The 12,478-nt window shown below is 40.2% G+C and overlaps 3 protein-coding genes across 4 annotated transcripts; 1 reads left to right on the forward strand and 2 right to left on the reverse strand.

Annotated features, from left to right (window-relative positions):
* The first annotated feature begins 100 nt into the window (after positions 1-100).
* LOC134180895 (early endosome antigen 1-like) lies at positions 101-2,451 on the forward strand. Its single transcript, XM_062648082.1, has 8 exons — positions 101-282; positions 443-497; positions 579-910; positions 978-1,130; positions 1,267-1,422; positions 2,019-2,076; positions 2,155-2,264; positions 2,329-2,451. The coding sequence occupies exons 1-8, from the start codon at positions 124-126 to the stop codon at positions 2,401-2,403; spliced, it is 1,098 nt and encodes a 365-aa protein (XP_062504066.1). The 5' UTR covers positions 101-123; the 3' UTR covers positions 2,404-2,451.
* LOC134180881 (solute carrier family 12 member 9-like) lies at positions 2,450-10,637 on the reverse strand. Of its 2 annotated transcripts, XM_062648069.1 has the most exons (35): positions 10,530-10,637; positions 10,259-10,416; positions 10,076-10,193; positions 9,911-10,006; positions 9,790-9,843; positions 8,844-8,930; positions 8,714-8,778; positions 8,588-8,659; positions 8,436-8,525; positions 8,289-8,379; positions 8,124-8,225; positions 7,751-7,812; positions 7,606-7,684; positions 7,506-7,550; positions 5,858-5,946; positions 5,664-5,788; positions 5,492-5,595; positions 5,329-5,417; positions 5,210-5,272; positions 5,078-5,146; positions 4,967-5,014; positions 4,776-4,901; positions 4,632-4,674; positions 4,464-4,571; positions 4,358-4,407; positions 4,238-4,285; positions 3,584-3,624; positions 3,480-3,523; positions 3,383-3,418; positions 3,191-3,295; positions 3,043-3,113; positions 2,919-2,978; positions 2,799-2,853; positions 2,653-2,736; positions 2,450-2,587 (listed from the first exon to the last, which is right to left on the reverse strand). In XM_062648069.1, exons 1-35 carry the CDS (start codon positions 10,606-10,608, stop codon positions 2,526-2,528), a joined length of 2,718 nt encoding a protein of 905 aa, XP_062504053.1. In that variant the 5' UTR covers positions 10,609-10,637; the 3' UTR covers positions 2,450-2,525. The 2 variants fall into 2 exon arrangements, 1 of the variants encoding a protein (XP_062504053.1); XR_009970045.1 differs by lacking the exons at positions 2,450-2,587; positions 2,653-2,736; positions 2,799-2,853; positions 2,919-2,978; positions 3,043-3,113 and having other exon boundaries at positions 3,234-3,295; positions 4,347-4,407.
* A 335-nt stretch (positions 10,638-10,972) lies between these two features.
* LOC134181921 (dCTP pyrophosphatase 1-like) lies at positions 10,973-12,456 on the reverse strand. Its single transcript, XM_062649218.1, has 5 exons — positions 12,356-12,456; positions 12,205-12,283; positions 11,774-11,805; positions 11,343-11,377; positions 10,973-11,284 (listed from the first exon to the last, which is right to left on the reverse strand). Exons 1-5 carry the CDS (start codon positions 12,427-12,429, stop codon positions 11,094-11,096), a joined length of 411 nt encoding a protein of 136 aa, XP_062505202.1. The 5' UTR covers positions 12,430-12,456; the 3' UTR covers positions 10,973-11,093.
* Positions 12,457-12,478: the final 22 nt, after the last annotated feature.

A 12,478-nucleotide genomic window follows, 5' to 3' on the forward strand; every position in this document is an offset into this window, starting at 1 on the left:
AGGTCATTTCACGTGGTTAACTTTAATTAACTAATTACTAAATAACCTAATTAGCTAATGACTCTGGTGATGTTATTAATATGAACAAATTGCATGAGTGGCGTAGCAACGGCAAACGCGGTCATGTCTAGCGGTTCAAGCAGTCGGTTGTCTCAGTATAGCAAGCTACCACCAATCGGAGGAACGACAGAAGAGCCTTGTCAATCTCTGCAAGACGTGGAACAAGCCGTTGATTGCGCTCGGGAAGACGCCAAAACACTTTTGGAATATCTAACCGAGCAGGTAGAGTACGCTGGAAGCATATTTACTAAATACTGAAAAGGTGTGGCCTTGCAAGAGGCAGATACGCCCTCCAGCAAGAGCAAATCAAAGCGATAAGGCGACAACTGCTGTTTAATTAACGTTATTGTAATTTTTCTGTTTTGTACTTGGTTTGACATAGACGACACTTGTGCAGAACAGGATTGAAGAGCGACTGAAAGTAACGCTAACAAAGAGTTAGTAGTACATGTACAATTGATTTATAGTTTATCCTACCCTACATGCACAAACTCTAGTTTGTATTGATTCTCTTGCAGCTACAACATTTCTATCTGATCAGATTCAGTCAAACGAACGTTCTCACTCGCAAGAGGTGATGCAATATCAAGCACAAGTAAAGGAGATGATTGCTGCAAAGGAAGATCTGATCAAACGTGAAAAGGCGTTAGTTGGGCAACAGACAAGACTAAGCATCGAATTGGCTGCAGCCATTCAAGGAAGAAAACAAGCAGAGCAAAAAGTTGAAACACAACGACTGGAGCACGAAGAACAACTGAAACGGCAGAAATCGCAAAGGGAAATGGAGGGAGCATTGCAGAAGACAGCAATAGAGAAAGAGCTACAGACTGTGCAGCAGTTAAAGGACGAAGTTTGACAACTTTTGTTGTCTATAACTCTAGCTATAGATGTTCAAATTACCATTAACGTTCTTGTAGGTACACAGGTACTCTGAAGAAATGAGAAGACTGAGAGAAAAGTTGAAGACCGAACAGAGCGAAAAGATACGAATCGAGAACAAAAAGTCAGACGATGAAGGAAAACTGTCCTCTGCGAATAAGAAGCTCACCTTGGAAGTGTCTACACTAAAGGTACACACATAATACTTGTGCCTAGTGTACAAGCAGACAGACTTTTATTTTTATGATTTTATTGTATCAAGCAGCTTCATTCATCAAATTGCTTGTATGGACGGTAAAGTATAGTATATGTAAATCTGATTGTTAGGCACAGCTTCAGTCGGCAAATAACTCTCTAACAACAGTACACAAACAAAATGATCAGTTGGAAAAGAAAATGTCACAGATGGAGAAAGATCATACTTTTGCAACTAAAACCGCAGCTGCACATCATTCTGCAACCGTGAAATCTTTGGAAGAGAAGGTGTAGTCTCATAATAACTAATCAGTTAGACCCAACTGTATTGTGCAGTACTATACAGTCTAGTCAATGTTTAGTAAATAACTTGGTCAGGTGACAGAAGGTCAGTCGAGCAGTCAGTTAGTTCTATAGTCTCAGCAATAGGTGGGAGAAAGGACGTTCACCTCTAGCAGCTCTGCATGTTGAAGGTTGTATGCAATAATACTCTCACAGTCAGTCAGTCAGTCCATCAGAGCTCTGTTCAAGGCAAACTGTGTAACAAATTATGTTTTAGCTGTAAATGCACGCACTGATATCCTCAGCTCTAGTGGACATGAACATTTATTTCCTGTCTTATTTGTAAGTATTTACTGGCTCTGAATGTGGGAGGCTTGTGTTCAATAAAAAATTCTGTCTACTTTCATTCCACCTGCAGCTATGAAACGGCTACTTTAGGAAGTCATTTTTAGGGATGGGCATGAAGAGGCAGGAAGGCAGGGAGATTGGCAACAGACGACAGATACTAAAGTCATACATGTGCATAATACAATTAACTAACTACAAGAAATGCAATAAAACAAGTTGATACAGTTCACTTGGACTTGTTCATGTATGTGTAGATTTCTCAACTGCAAGGAGAAATCATCCAGATGCAAATAAAATACCAAGAACAAATAGGTACTTAGTGGTGCAAACAAATGCTGACTTTCACTGAGTTTGAGTACATAAACCAATAATCGCACTGCTTCCATGCAGACAATTTGCTCCGACAATTGCACGACGCTCAATCGAGAGTTGACAACCTATCTGGATTTAATGAGGCAATTGCCTTGGAAGATGCAAGAATTAGAAAATTACGTCTCCAGGTAAGACAACTTCACAATGCAATGCCTCTACACTAAACTTCTCTCATTATGCCTTTTTCTACAGAATCAAGAGGAAAAGAGGCTTCTAGAGAAAGAACGGCAATGCGTACCAAAGAAAACTGTAAAACTTGTGACATGAATTGGGGATTTAATTGGCTACCGGAAAATATATGTTATCATTACAGTATAGACACCCAATATTGTAAAGACTGCAGTTACAGTAATAGTTTCTATCCTCGTTTGATCATGATGTAGATGACTTCAAAACGTTGTGGTAACAACGTGCTCTACACCATGAACTAATACCATCGATGGAAGGTTGGCTGAAACAAAAAGTTAGGCAATGCAATATCCACACATATGAAAGTAAACAAAAACTAGCGAGCACCTGACATCGCTGACATGGCATTGAGATATCGTATACAGTCATCATCACTATCTGGTGGAGCAGGTAAAGCGGTAAATATGACACCTAGTACCAATATTATACGATAAAATGTGCAAAGTAAGTAAAACATTGAAGGAGCTACTAACGAGCATCACGTGAATGCTCGAGCATTAGCCTGTTCACATCTTGTGAAACCTCCAACTGCAACACAATTTGAAGAGATTGTTTTAGGAAAGGTTTAAGTTGTCGTACGCAAAACATCACACCTCCAAGAAAGAATCCGGGTGAAGGCCAGACGACAGATGACTATTACCTCCAGAAATCATCTGTACATAATGTACACAACAATGCAACACTTAAACACTTATCCAGTTGTAATGGCAATTATACCACAACATCAGCTGGGATTCGAAGGTTTTGTAATAGACTCTTAAAGTGGGTCTTGTCCTCACCTTCCTCACCTACCAGAGCACGACACCCATTCATTTTATTCAGCTACAAGTTGGTAATACTGTACAGATAAATAGACAAATGGCACCTCCTAACACCATGACTCGTAACACCGTGGCTCCTTTCCATATATGAACCATGTGAAGGATACAGGCAAGCTGGAGAATTAATGTTCCAGTCTGATCTCCACTATCTGCAATACAAAAGTATTGATATTGTTGATAGCGTCCGAATTCCTATTCCCGAGTATAACAGCAGCGTGTCAGCAAAGCTTACTTACCACCTTCTAGGTCCACTTTGTACAATGGCCACACATCTACAAGATGCATTTGTCTTGCTAACACTACAAACAGACTTCGTGTGTAAGCAAAACTTACCGATGGTTCCGTCTCGTAGATGAAACTTGTCGAATACGGAAAAACTATTGACGACAAATTAGAGCAGTGTTGTTTTACTGACAATTCAACAGATTTAGACAAACTTTTGAAGCACACAGATGTTCTTCTTCATAAGTATTGCATCCTAAATAGTCAGGACAATTACCATATTTCATCAAATAGTAACCAGTGGGTTACTATTTTCAAACTGATTAGAACCACAGGTTACTATTAAGCAGGGTTACTAATTGAGCACGGGTTGCAATTTTTTCAATGTCTGCTATTGTGGTTCAAGTTGAAGTATAGAGCTATGCAAGTATTAGAGGAACACACACTCGATGCATGCAAACTGTCTCAGGTCACAGTAACCTCTATTCATGCATAATCGCAGTCTCTGACATCCAAGGCATGGGTTACTATTTTTCAAACTTATAAGATCCACGGGTTACTATTTTTTCAAACTGATTAGATCCACAGGTTACTGTTTTTTTTAAACTTATTAAATCCACGGGTTACTGTTTTTCAAACTTATAAGATCCAAGGGCTACTATTGTTTCAAACTTACTAGATACACGGGTTCCTATTTTTTCAAAACTGATTAGATCCACGGGTTGCTATTTTTCAAACTTATTAGATCCACGGGCTACTATTTGAGCAGGGTTATTAATTGAACACGGTTTAGTATTCAAGGAAATACGGTATTAATAATAAACACACACTAAACTTATCTGCAAGCACACTCTAGTAGTACATCGTACCTTAATAATGCCAACATACTCCAGTGGTTTGACAACTTGCTCATTGACCTGTACACACACATTACACAGTTTGCCAGCTATGAGGACGACGCAATCACATTAAAAGTACTTTGATCTCACCGTCTGTCTCAAAGAAGGAAAACTGTCAATAATATGCTCCAACTTCGTCTCTAAGATATCACAAACAATGACCCTAACAGCAACCCCGAAAGGCTTACACACTTACCAGGATTTTTCTCTACACAATTACAGAGCCGTACCAATGGGTTAGTTTTCCACAAAGACGTTTTGGTAATAATTTGAGAATTTTTTGGAACCGATTGGTCATAGAAGCCTATACAAAGAAACAACAGCATTAGCCGGGCATTGTTCCACAACAAGCATAACTATTCACCTAAAACTACAGTATTGGGCTTCATACCTCCTAGACCAGAGTTCTACAGCAAAATATCAAAATTCAGTTTACATACGGTTTAGTGTATACCAAAAGACGCGACTAGTTACAGAGTGACAAGGAAAGTAATGAACAATTGATTACCATCATCAGATTACGAGCACCCGTTTGGACAGTCTTTGCAATCGTGAGCTCCACGAATGCCTTCAGCTTCGTACAGTCGATAAAATCTAGCCAAACACGAAACTCCTCTTGCAAGACCAAGTTCATCTAACAACAAAATGAGACGTGAGGAGTCACTATACGAGGCCCATCTGTTCATGTTCACTGCTTGCCTCTTCAAATGACCCGACAACAACATGACCCAATACATATAACCCTCCCTATATACAATAACAAAGATAGATTGAGAGCATTACATACACAACCACGACCACTCTCGAAACCTTCTTCATGTCATTAACAAAGTCCATCATTGGATATGAAGCCCGAGGATTCGTAGCAAGAAACAACATCTAGAGACATAGACCACTAAGTATACAAACACAAAGAGTACAATATCGTTGCTTCATGTACACCTGCGGTCGCCACAATTTCACATGGCGTTTTCGAATGTCAAGTCGAAGCAAATATTTTCTGACCTAATAAACGATATGCCGTTACTAATTTTTCTTTCCTGATGCAACAAGAACGCGACTTGATGATATATGAGGCCTTGAGAGACTTCTCCCCAATGTGTCGCTGGCCCAATAACCGATACAATAACAAAGAGAAGAATGCCAGCGCCTACAGACGGCACCCCACAGAACAATGAGTACCACATGTACTACAGTGTTAACAAACCATCGGTACACGTGTACCTATTGCAAGTCCTGCTGCTAAAGCGTTTACAAAAAACATGATTGCTACACAAGAAACAAAGCCTAGTAATGCTGTGTGCCACGAATGGAATCTAAACGTGGGTCTACAAAAAATAAGAAAAATTCAATCTTAGTTCGAAGTGTAACCAAACTGAGATACTATCAATATTACCGATAATTAGGAGTTGATGCGATGCACAATGCAAAGCATGCTAGGTTGACCATACTGTACGAAAGCAGAAAGAACATGGCGACATACGGAGCCACGGTGTTCAACTCGCCGATCACAATGACAGCCTGTGAAAGACAAACGCAAACTGAAATTCGATCAGTAGCATGGCTTATTGACAATAGAGCTAGAGTAACCTGCACTAGAATCCATGAAAGCAACAGAGCATAAACGGGATTGTCCCTCTTGGATCCTTTCATGATGGCAAAAGGCCTCAAGAAGACTCCTACATACAAAATGCCACTATCAACAACAACAACAACAACAATAATAATAATAATAATCATCTCTGATCTACTCGGATCCTTCGTAAAGTCATGTTTTCTTTCTAGACAGCCGTGATGGCCTAAGTACTAAAGCAGGGTTTGCTTCCAGTACTTGTAATAGACTTTACAAACCAGACTGGGCTCAACTGTCGGGTTGGTGGGCGCCCAGATGGGGGTAAAGACCCCACTTGCCCATCATGGAGGGGCTTAACGACACATAACAACCATAATTTTAAATAATAACAATAAATAGATTTGCACTACGTCCATACTGCTACATGTGCACTGAAACACTAAGCAATAGAACTAGACTGTGCTAGCAACATCTGCTCTATATGCAATCATTGCAATGAGATACTAATAACTAACTAAAGAGTCTTAGAGAAAACTATTTTGTTACCAAAGAAAGTTACTAACGAGTTAGTGAGCTAGGCAGTCAATGGCCACAGCGTGCTCGATGCCTCCTTCCTATTTGCAAAGTCCTTTCTTAGTTCTGCATCCTCTCAAGCACATGACAGCAGATCTAATAAGTCAGTGCATAGCAGATTCTACAGCATAGACAGTTGATTGTCATATTGTATGTGAAATGAAGCTCATCAGCCAACATTGATGCAAGATGTTTCAAGAAAGTGTTCGTACGCTTACTGCATCCTCTTGTGCACGAGTATACAATAAGTGTAACAGATGCATTCTCTACCGTATTTCTTCAATTAAACACTGCCCTCGAATACACGTCACCCTCGTTTAGACGTTGAGAGTACAAGTAAAATATAAACGCCGCCCTCGAATAAACGCCGCATTTTATCTATCGCTTGTATTTTGAAGGAAAAATCCTACGACGACTTCTTCGGAGACATGCCAATGAGGTAAACGTCGTTAGACTACTTGAATACTGTTTCACCATGCACACGACTGTCTTAAAGTGTGAAATGCATACCAGTAAGGTAAGTGTTGTTGTTCTTTTGAAAAGGTGTCTGTCAAACCTACAGCGTAACACTCCTATAGCATGAACAGAGAGCCTTTAACAAACAAACACCACCCTCGTTTAAACGCTGCAGCTGGAGTGCTAGTTAAAAAAGAAATGCCGCAGTGTTTAATCAAAGAAATACGGTATCTGTCAAATTCGTACTTCGTATTTCATTTTTTTCCGGTTCACTTTTCTTGCAGTTGGCTTCAATTCTACTGTATCTGGTAGATGCTGCAATAGCACTGAAAACTCAAACGTCGAAAAAGGTTTTTAGAAATCTGTCATCCCGGAAGCCCTTTGCCGAATGTCGAGTCAAGATCCACTGTCTCAGAAGTTAGCCTGAAGTGGCACTGCAGGATCTCATAATAACAACAACAAACGCATTCACTGACAGCAACAATTAGCTATCTATCCACCATCCATCGGTCAAGCCCGCTTACATGTACGTGCTACTTTCAAGCACCAACAATCAACAATCAATGCAAACAAGCAATTTATGTTATACACACTATCAAACATATACTAACTTATTGACCAATTTGTTGGCTTTACCAAATAGATTATCTTGAGCAACCGCTTGTAGCACACGAGAAGCGCCTACAAACAAACGACTCGTATTAAACAGAAAACGCACATGCCTCATCAAACGTACCAATGAGAGTGCTCAGGGACGAAGACAACGTTGCACAGAGAACACCAATAGTTACAAACGGATGCCACAAGTTGATATACTACAACAGCACACACAACAAGTACGTACCACACATTGTAACACAATACAACACAGCTAGTAATACCAGCATGTAGTTGTAGTTGTTGTGTAAGAGAGCTCTCGAGCAAGTAAAGCCCGTAAAAAGCACTAGAAGTAAAAACAGAATAAGCTCGCTGCATTGAAACAATGCCAGAAAAGTACTGCATCATCATTGCACCGTACGTCCACTTAGAGTCACTCAAAATTCTTAATTAAAAATTTTTAGGCCATTCGCTTGTTTGGCCCAACAGAAGGTCTTATACACAGGTCAAACTATTTGCAGTCTACATGTTAAAATAATAGAAATGAAACTAATAATACAAATTTATGCAAATGTAGAAATGTGTTAATTAACGTAGATCAGTTGAAATTTTATAATATTTATTCAAATATTGACAACTTTGTGTTGCATTGCTTACTGATCAGAGCATAGATGATAAACGTAAACAAGCAAGCACCAATTGTTCCGACCGGAATGGCGAAGCTTGGATTCTTCAAGTCTCCCGACATATTGGCACCAGCTGAAAGAATAATTCACAAATCAATCTTTATTGACTAGCCATTCATAGCAATGAAATTGGCACCCATAATCCCGGTAACACCGTTGAACAAGACAGAGAATATCACTCTGAAATTAGTGATTATGCAAGTTGAGTAGTCTTGCTCATACTCCGACTACAAACAGTACAAGTAAACCACACGATATCAACAGCAACACAAAATAAAACTACTTGAAGATTATCGTCGAATGTTTTCACAGACCAGCTGGTGTAGTTTGCACAAAGATCTTGATTTTTATGGCATCGATATAATAAGTGATTCTGACACAGACACACAATTTATGTAATACAACTATCTATTTCACAACTCTGCAAATATCCACCTGTGTCGTGTTACTACTACAATGATCGGTCATGACAACCACAGAGAGATGACTTTGGACTGCAAAGCTGACCTGAAAAAACACGTTGAATAAACACAACAAAATAAAAATTATTGATGTCTTTACCACTACTGAAATCAAGGCCACCATCACAGCAACAAATATTGCAAGACTAGCTATTGCGAAAACACCTAACAAACACACACAAACTGTTGAATCGATTTGAAGTGACAAGTTTTATGAATAAGAAACTCACTTGCTCCTACTAAACAAATAATTAGACAGAAGACAAGTGCAATTGTTCCATAAAGATATCTCCATTCAGACGTATTTGGGAGAGACTCTACATCAAACAATGAGTTAAGACTGTAACAAATACTCGCACATGTGAACATTGCTATAATACATTAGACCATTGCAATTTCATTAGGAAGAAATAAACTACAATATGACTGAATTGACAAATAACACAATATTGGTATTACACTGCAATCTTGCTCAGAGATGTCCCACTAAACTGTCACATGGCTTGGTCTCTCTATATCTGCAGAGTGTTAATTAACACTGGTCACGACTGCCAATTCACTGCAATTTCTGGACTTTAGTAAAATTTAGGTAAATTGTATTCACTTTAAATGATGCTAACAATTAGGCCAGGCTAATTGAGTTTATTGATGCTCAGATTTGCCAGCCCAGTTCAGAGCTTGACCAAAAAGAAAAAGAAAATTTGATGTGCACATGATATTACGCATGCTGTAAATAACCTGGTACATACACGTACATCCTACAAGTACTCAGTACATATCAATGACTTCACAACCGTGAACAGTGCATGTGGTTCAGTGACTGTTTCCGCATGTTTTAGTGTTCATTATTGTTATCTCAGCTTTATAGGCAATGCAACAAAAACTACATGCTCAAAATGTCACATGATCATTAATTTCTTATTTCTAGTCGATCAGGCAGTCCGGTTTCATGTCCAAATATCCCAACATCAAAAATTTAGTTGGTCTGGCCTTAGCACGTGACAAAGCAAACTCTTGTCCTAACGCACATGTACTAACAACTGAGACAAGAGACTATCCAATTCACATAATTAAATGATCAACTGCATCTATTGGTTGAGGCAATACAATAAAATCAGAATGATGAACACACAAAACAGACAAATTTATACTAGTCATACAAATAAATTCAAATACCTGTAAGAATGCCTGTTTTGACCCCCAAGTTGATAACTAATGCTTCTACAAAGCCTTGACAACAAAAACAAGCCAATTTAATTAATTAACCAAGAGAGAAAATTTACCGAGCACAACCTACCTAGAGTGTTGATAGAACAGGCAAAGACATTGGCCAGGTAGAAAATTATGCCCACAGAACCTCCAAACTCAGGGCCTAGGGCTCGACTTATCATAACTATTAATGAAAAGAGAATTAATGGTCAATTCAATTGGTTCCCTGTAGTCTACTGCACTAGAGACTAACAGTAAGCTCCACCGCCTCTGATGGCACCATTTGTTGATATTGCCGACAATGACAACACAGTCAGCATCACAACAAAGTAACAAAGAGCCAACATTCCGAGAGAAGCACCAACTCCAGACTGTAAGGATGCAAACCAAACTATTAGCATCATTACAGACTATTACGTAATTAAGTGGAAGTAACCATTCCCACGACGTATCCAATCCGCAAAAACAGAATCACACTAAAAATTGAAAGGATGCATGGAACGGCAACGCCCGGGAATGTCGAAAGTTTGCTCGAGAACGGCGACCATTTCCTGAAAAGACGAAAACCACCACGAGACTCTCCTTCCTGGCCGTCTTCGTAAACAGAAATAATTGATACACACGTACCACGAGAAGATTTAGTGCAAACTTAGTAGCGCTAGTAGCTGCACAAAAGCTTCCGTTCTGCTCATACATATTCCACTTACCATTTAGAGTTTCCTGACGTAATACCAAAGGTGTCAATTCATTTTGAACGGAACTAGTTACAGCAGACTCGGCGTTCATGTCTGTCACCGGGTGTAGCCTCGAGCATCCAGACAGAACAAGAACGCGCGCAGCTGCTCCATGCAGTGCGGATCACGCGATGCCCTGCAGCTAGTCTCGCGTGGCCAGACGTTCGCGCGCGAGGGGAGGGGCGAACTACAGGCTCCTCCTCCCCCGCGCGCGAACGTCTGGCCACGCGAGACTACCCTGCAGCCTACAGTTGTATTTAGAAAAACAAATGATTTCGCGCTGACTGTTGCAGACAGCCTGATAGGTGTAGTGTCGCGTAGCCAAACCCTCCTGCATACTCGTCCCGCCTACTACCGGTATAGCCTCGGTCTCCCAGACCCGTGTAGCGCCTACACCTCTGCTGTACAGCGTGCTTGCAATTTTTCCGCTATTTATGTCTAAGCAGATACTTTGAAATATCACACAATCATGAACAACATCTATACGAAGTGTGTCACGTTATTAGTCTTGGCTGTGGGCAACAAGATATTGTCTTTCTACGGATATTCTGTGTACTTCTTGCTGGAGCCGTGCACTCTCTCTGCTGGATATTTCTCACTATTTAGTTTGATCTTCCTAATGGCTGCCTGTGGCAGGTCAACTTGACACTTTTCTGCTAACCTAATCAAGTACAGCAGTACATCACTCAGCTCCTCACCAACATGTTCTCTCTCTTCAGCTGAGAAGTCTGCAGATCACTGTAAGTGAATATAATGGTATCGCTACAATAAAGGCATTGTATTTGCCTGGCAGGCCATCTTCTACTTCTCCCTTCCATTGACTACAAATCACAATTCATAATATTATTATGATGAGTTACTATTATGATGAGTTACATATACACATACCCAAGTGTGTGCACACTTAGCACAAATACACCTCACAGATACATATATGCATGTGTCACACACACAAACACAAACACACACACACACACACACACACACACACACACACACCATGCACACCCATACCCCTACACCCATACCCCTACACCCATACCCCTACACCCACCTACATCCACCCTGGTAACCCACATAGTATTTGCTCTGATAAAGTCTCTAAGAGGCCCAAGTGTAAACCTTTCCTAGACATGAATGGTTCTAATGTCAATCGTCAAAACTATTTTGGAATACACTTGATCGATATCCCAACACAAATTCTCTAGTGTACTTACAAGATCTCTGCTAGCTCTCCAACTTCACCAACCTAAACATAATAAACACTAAACAACAAGTTTAGGAACACATGCAAATTAAATAATTTAATTAACACACAACAGCGCTAGCTACACATTAATTTTAAAGAGGATAGACAGTAGCTTTTAGTTGACTTGCCGCGCAACTACCAAAAAAGCTGATCTACATAGCTGGTTTCTCTTCGTACACACAAATACTCTAGAAGGTGGGATAACAATCACCTACAATTAGCACGCGTACTGCATGCTCTACCCACCAGATTTGTGCCAACACGTCAGTTGTGTCTGTGCAAAATCTACGAACACACACGTGGACTTAGCATGGAAAACAACTCACGCATGCGCATGCTTTTAGAACGTTGGAGTGTACTGTACTGTACACGTCGTGTACGTAGCTAGGTCAAAGTTACCAACGCGAGGACGAGATTTCTCGGCTTGTGATACTTATCCCAGTCTCTCTCATTTGCAAATCGACACTGAAGATTGCGTCTACGAAACATGACAACACGTTTGCCTGTCAATGCATCTAAAACGATTACTAATGCTCTAACAGCAGCTCACAAACATTCCAGAGACGGTTCCTTGCTGAAACAAAAATTCGATTTCGAAAGACCTTTGGTATCCGAGCCAGCCATTGGAGATCACGTGATTGATGACCCGTATAACCGCGCATGTCAACCAACA

The sequence above is a fragment of the Corticium candelabrum genome, chromosome 1 (genome assembly GCF_963422355.1).
Source record: "Corticium candelabrum chromosome 1, ooCorCand1.1, whole genome shotgun sequence".
NCBI lineage: Eukaryota > Metazoa > Porifera > Homoscleromorpha > Homosclerophorida > Plakinidae > Corticium > Corticium candelabrum.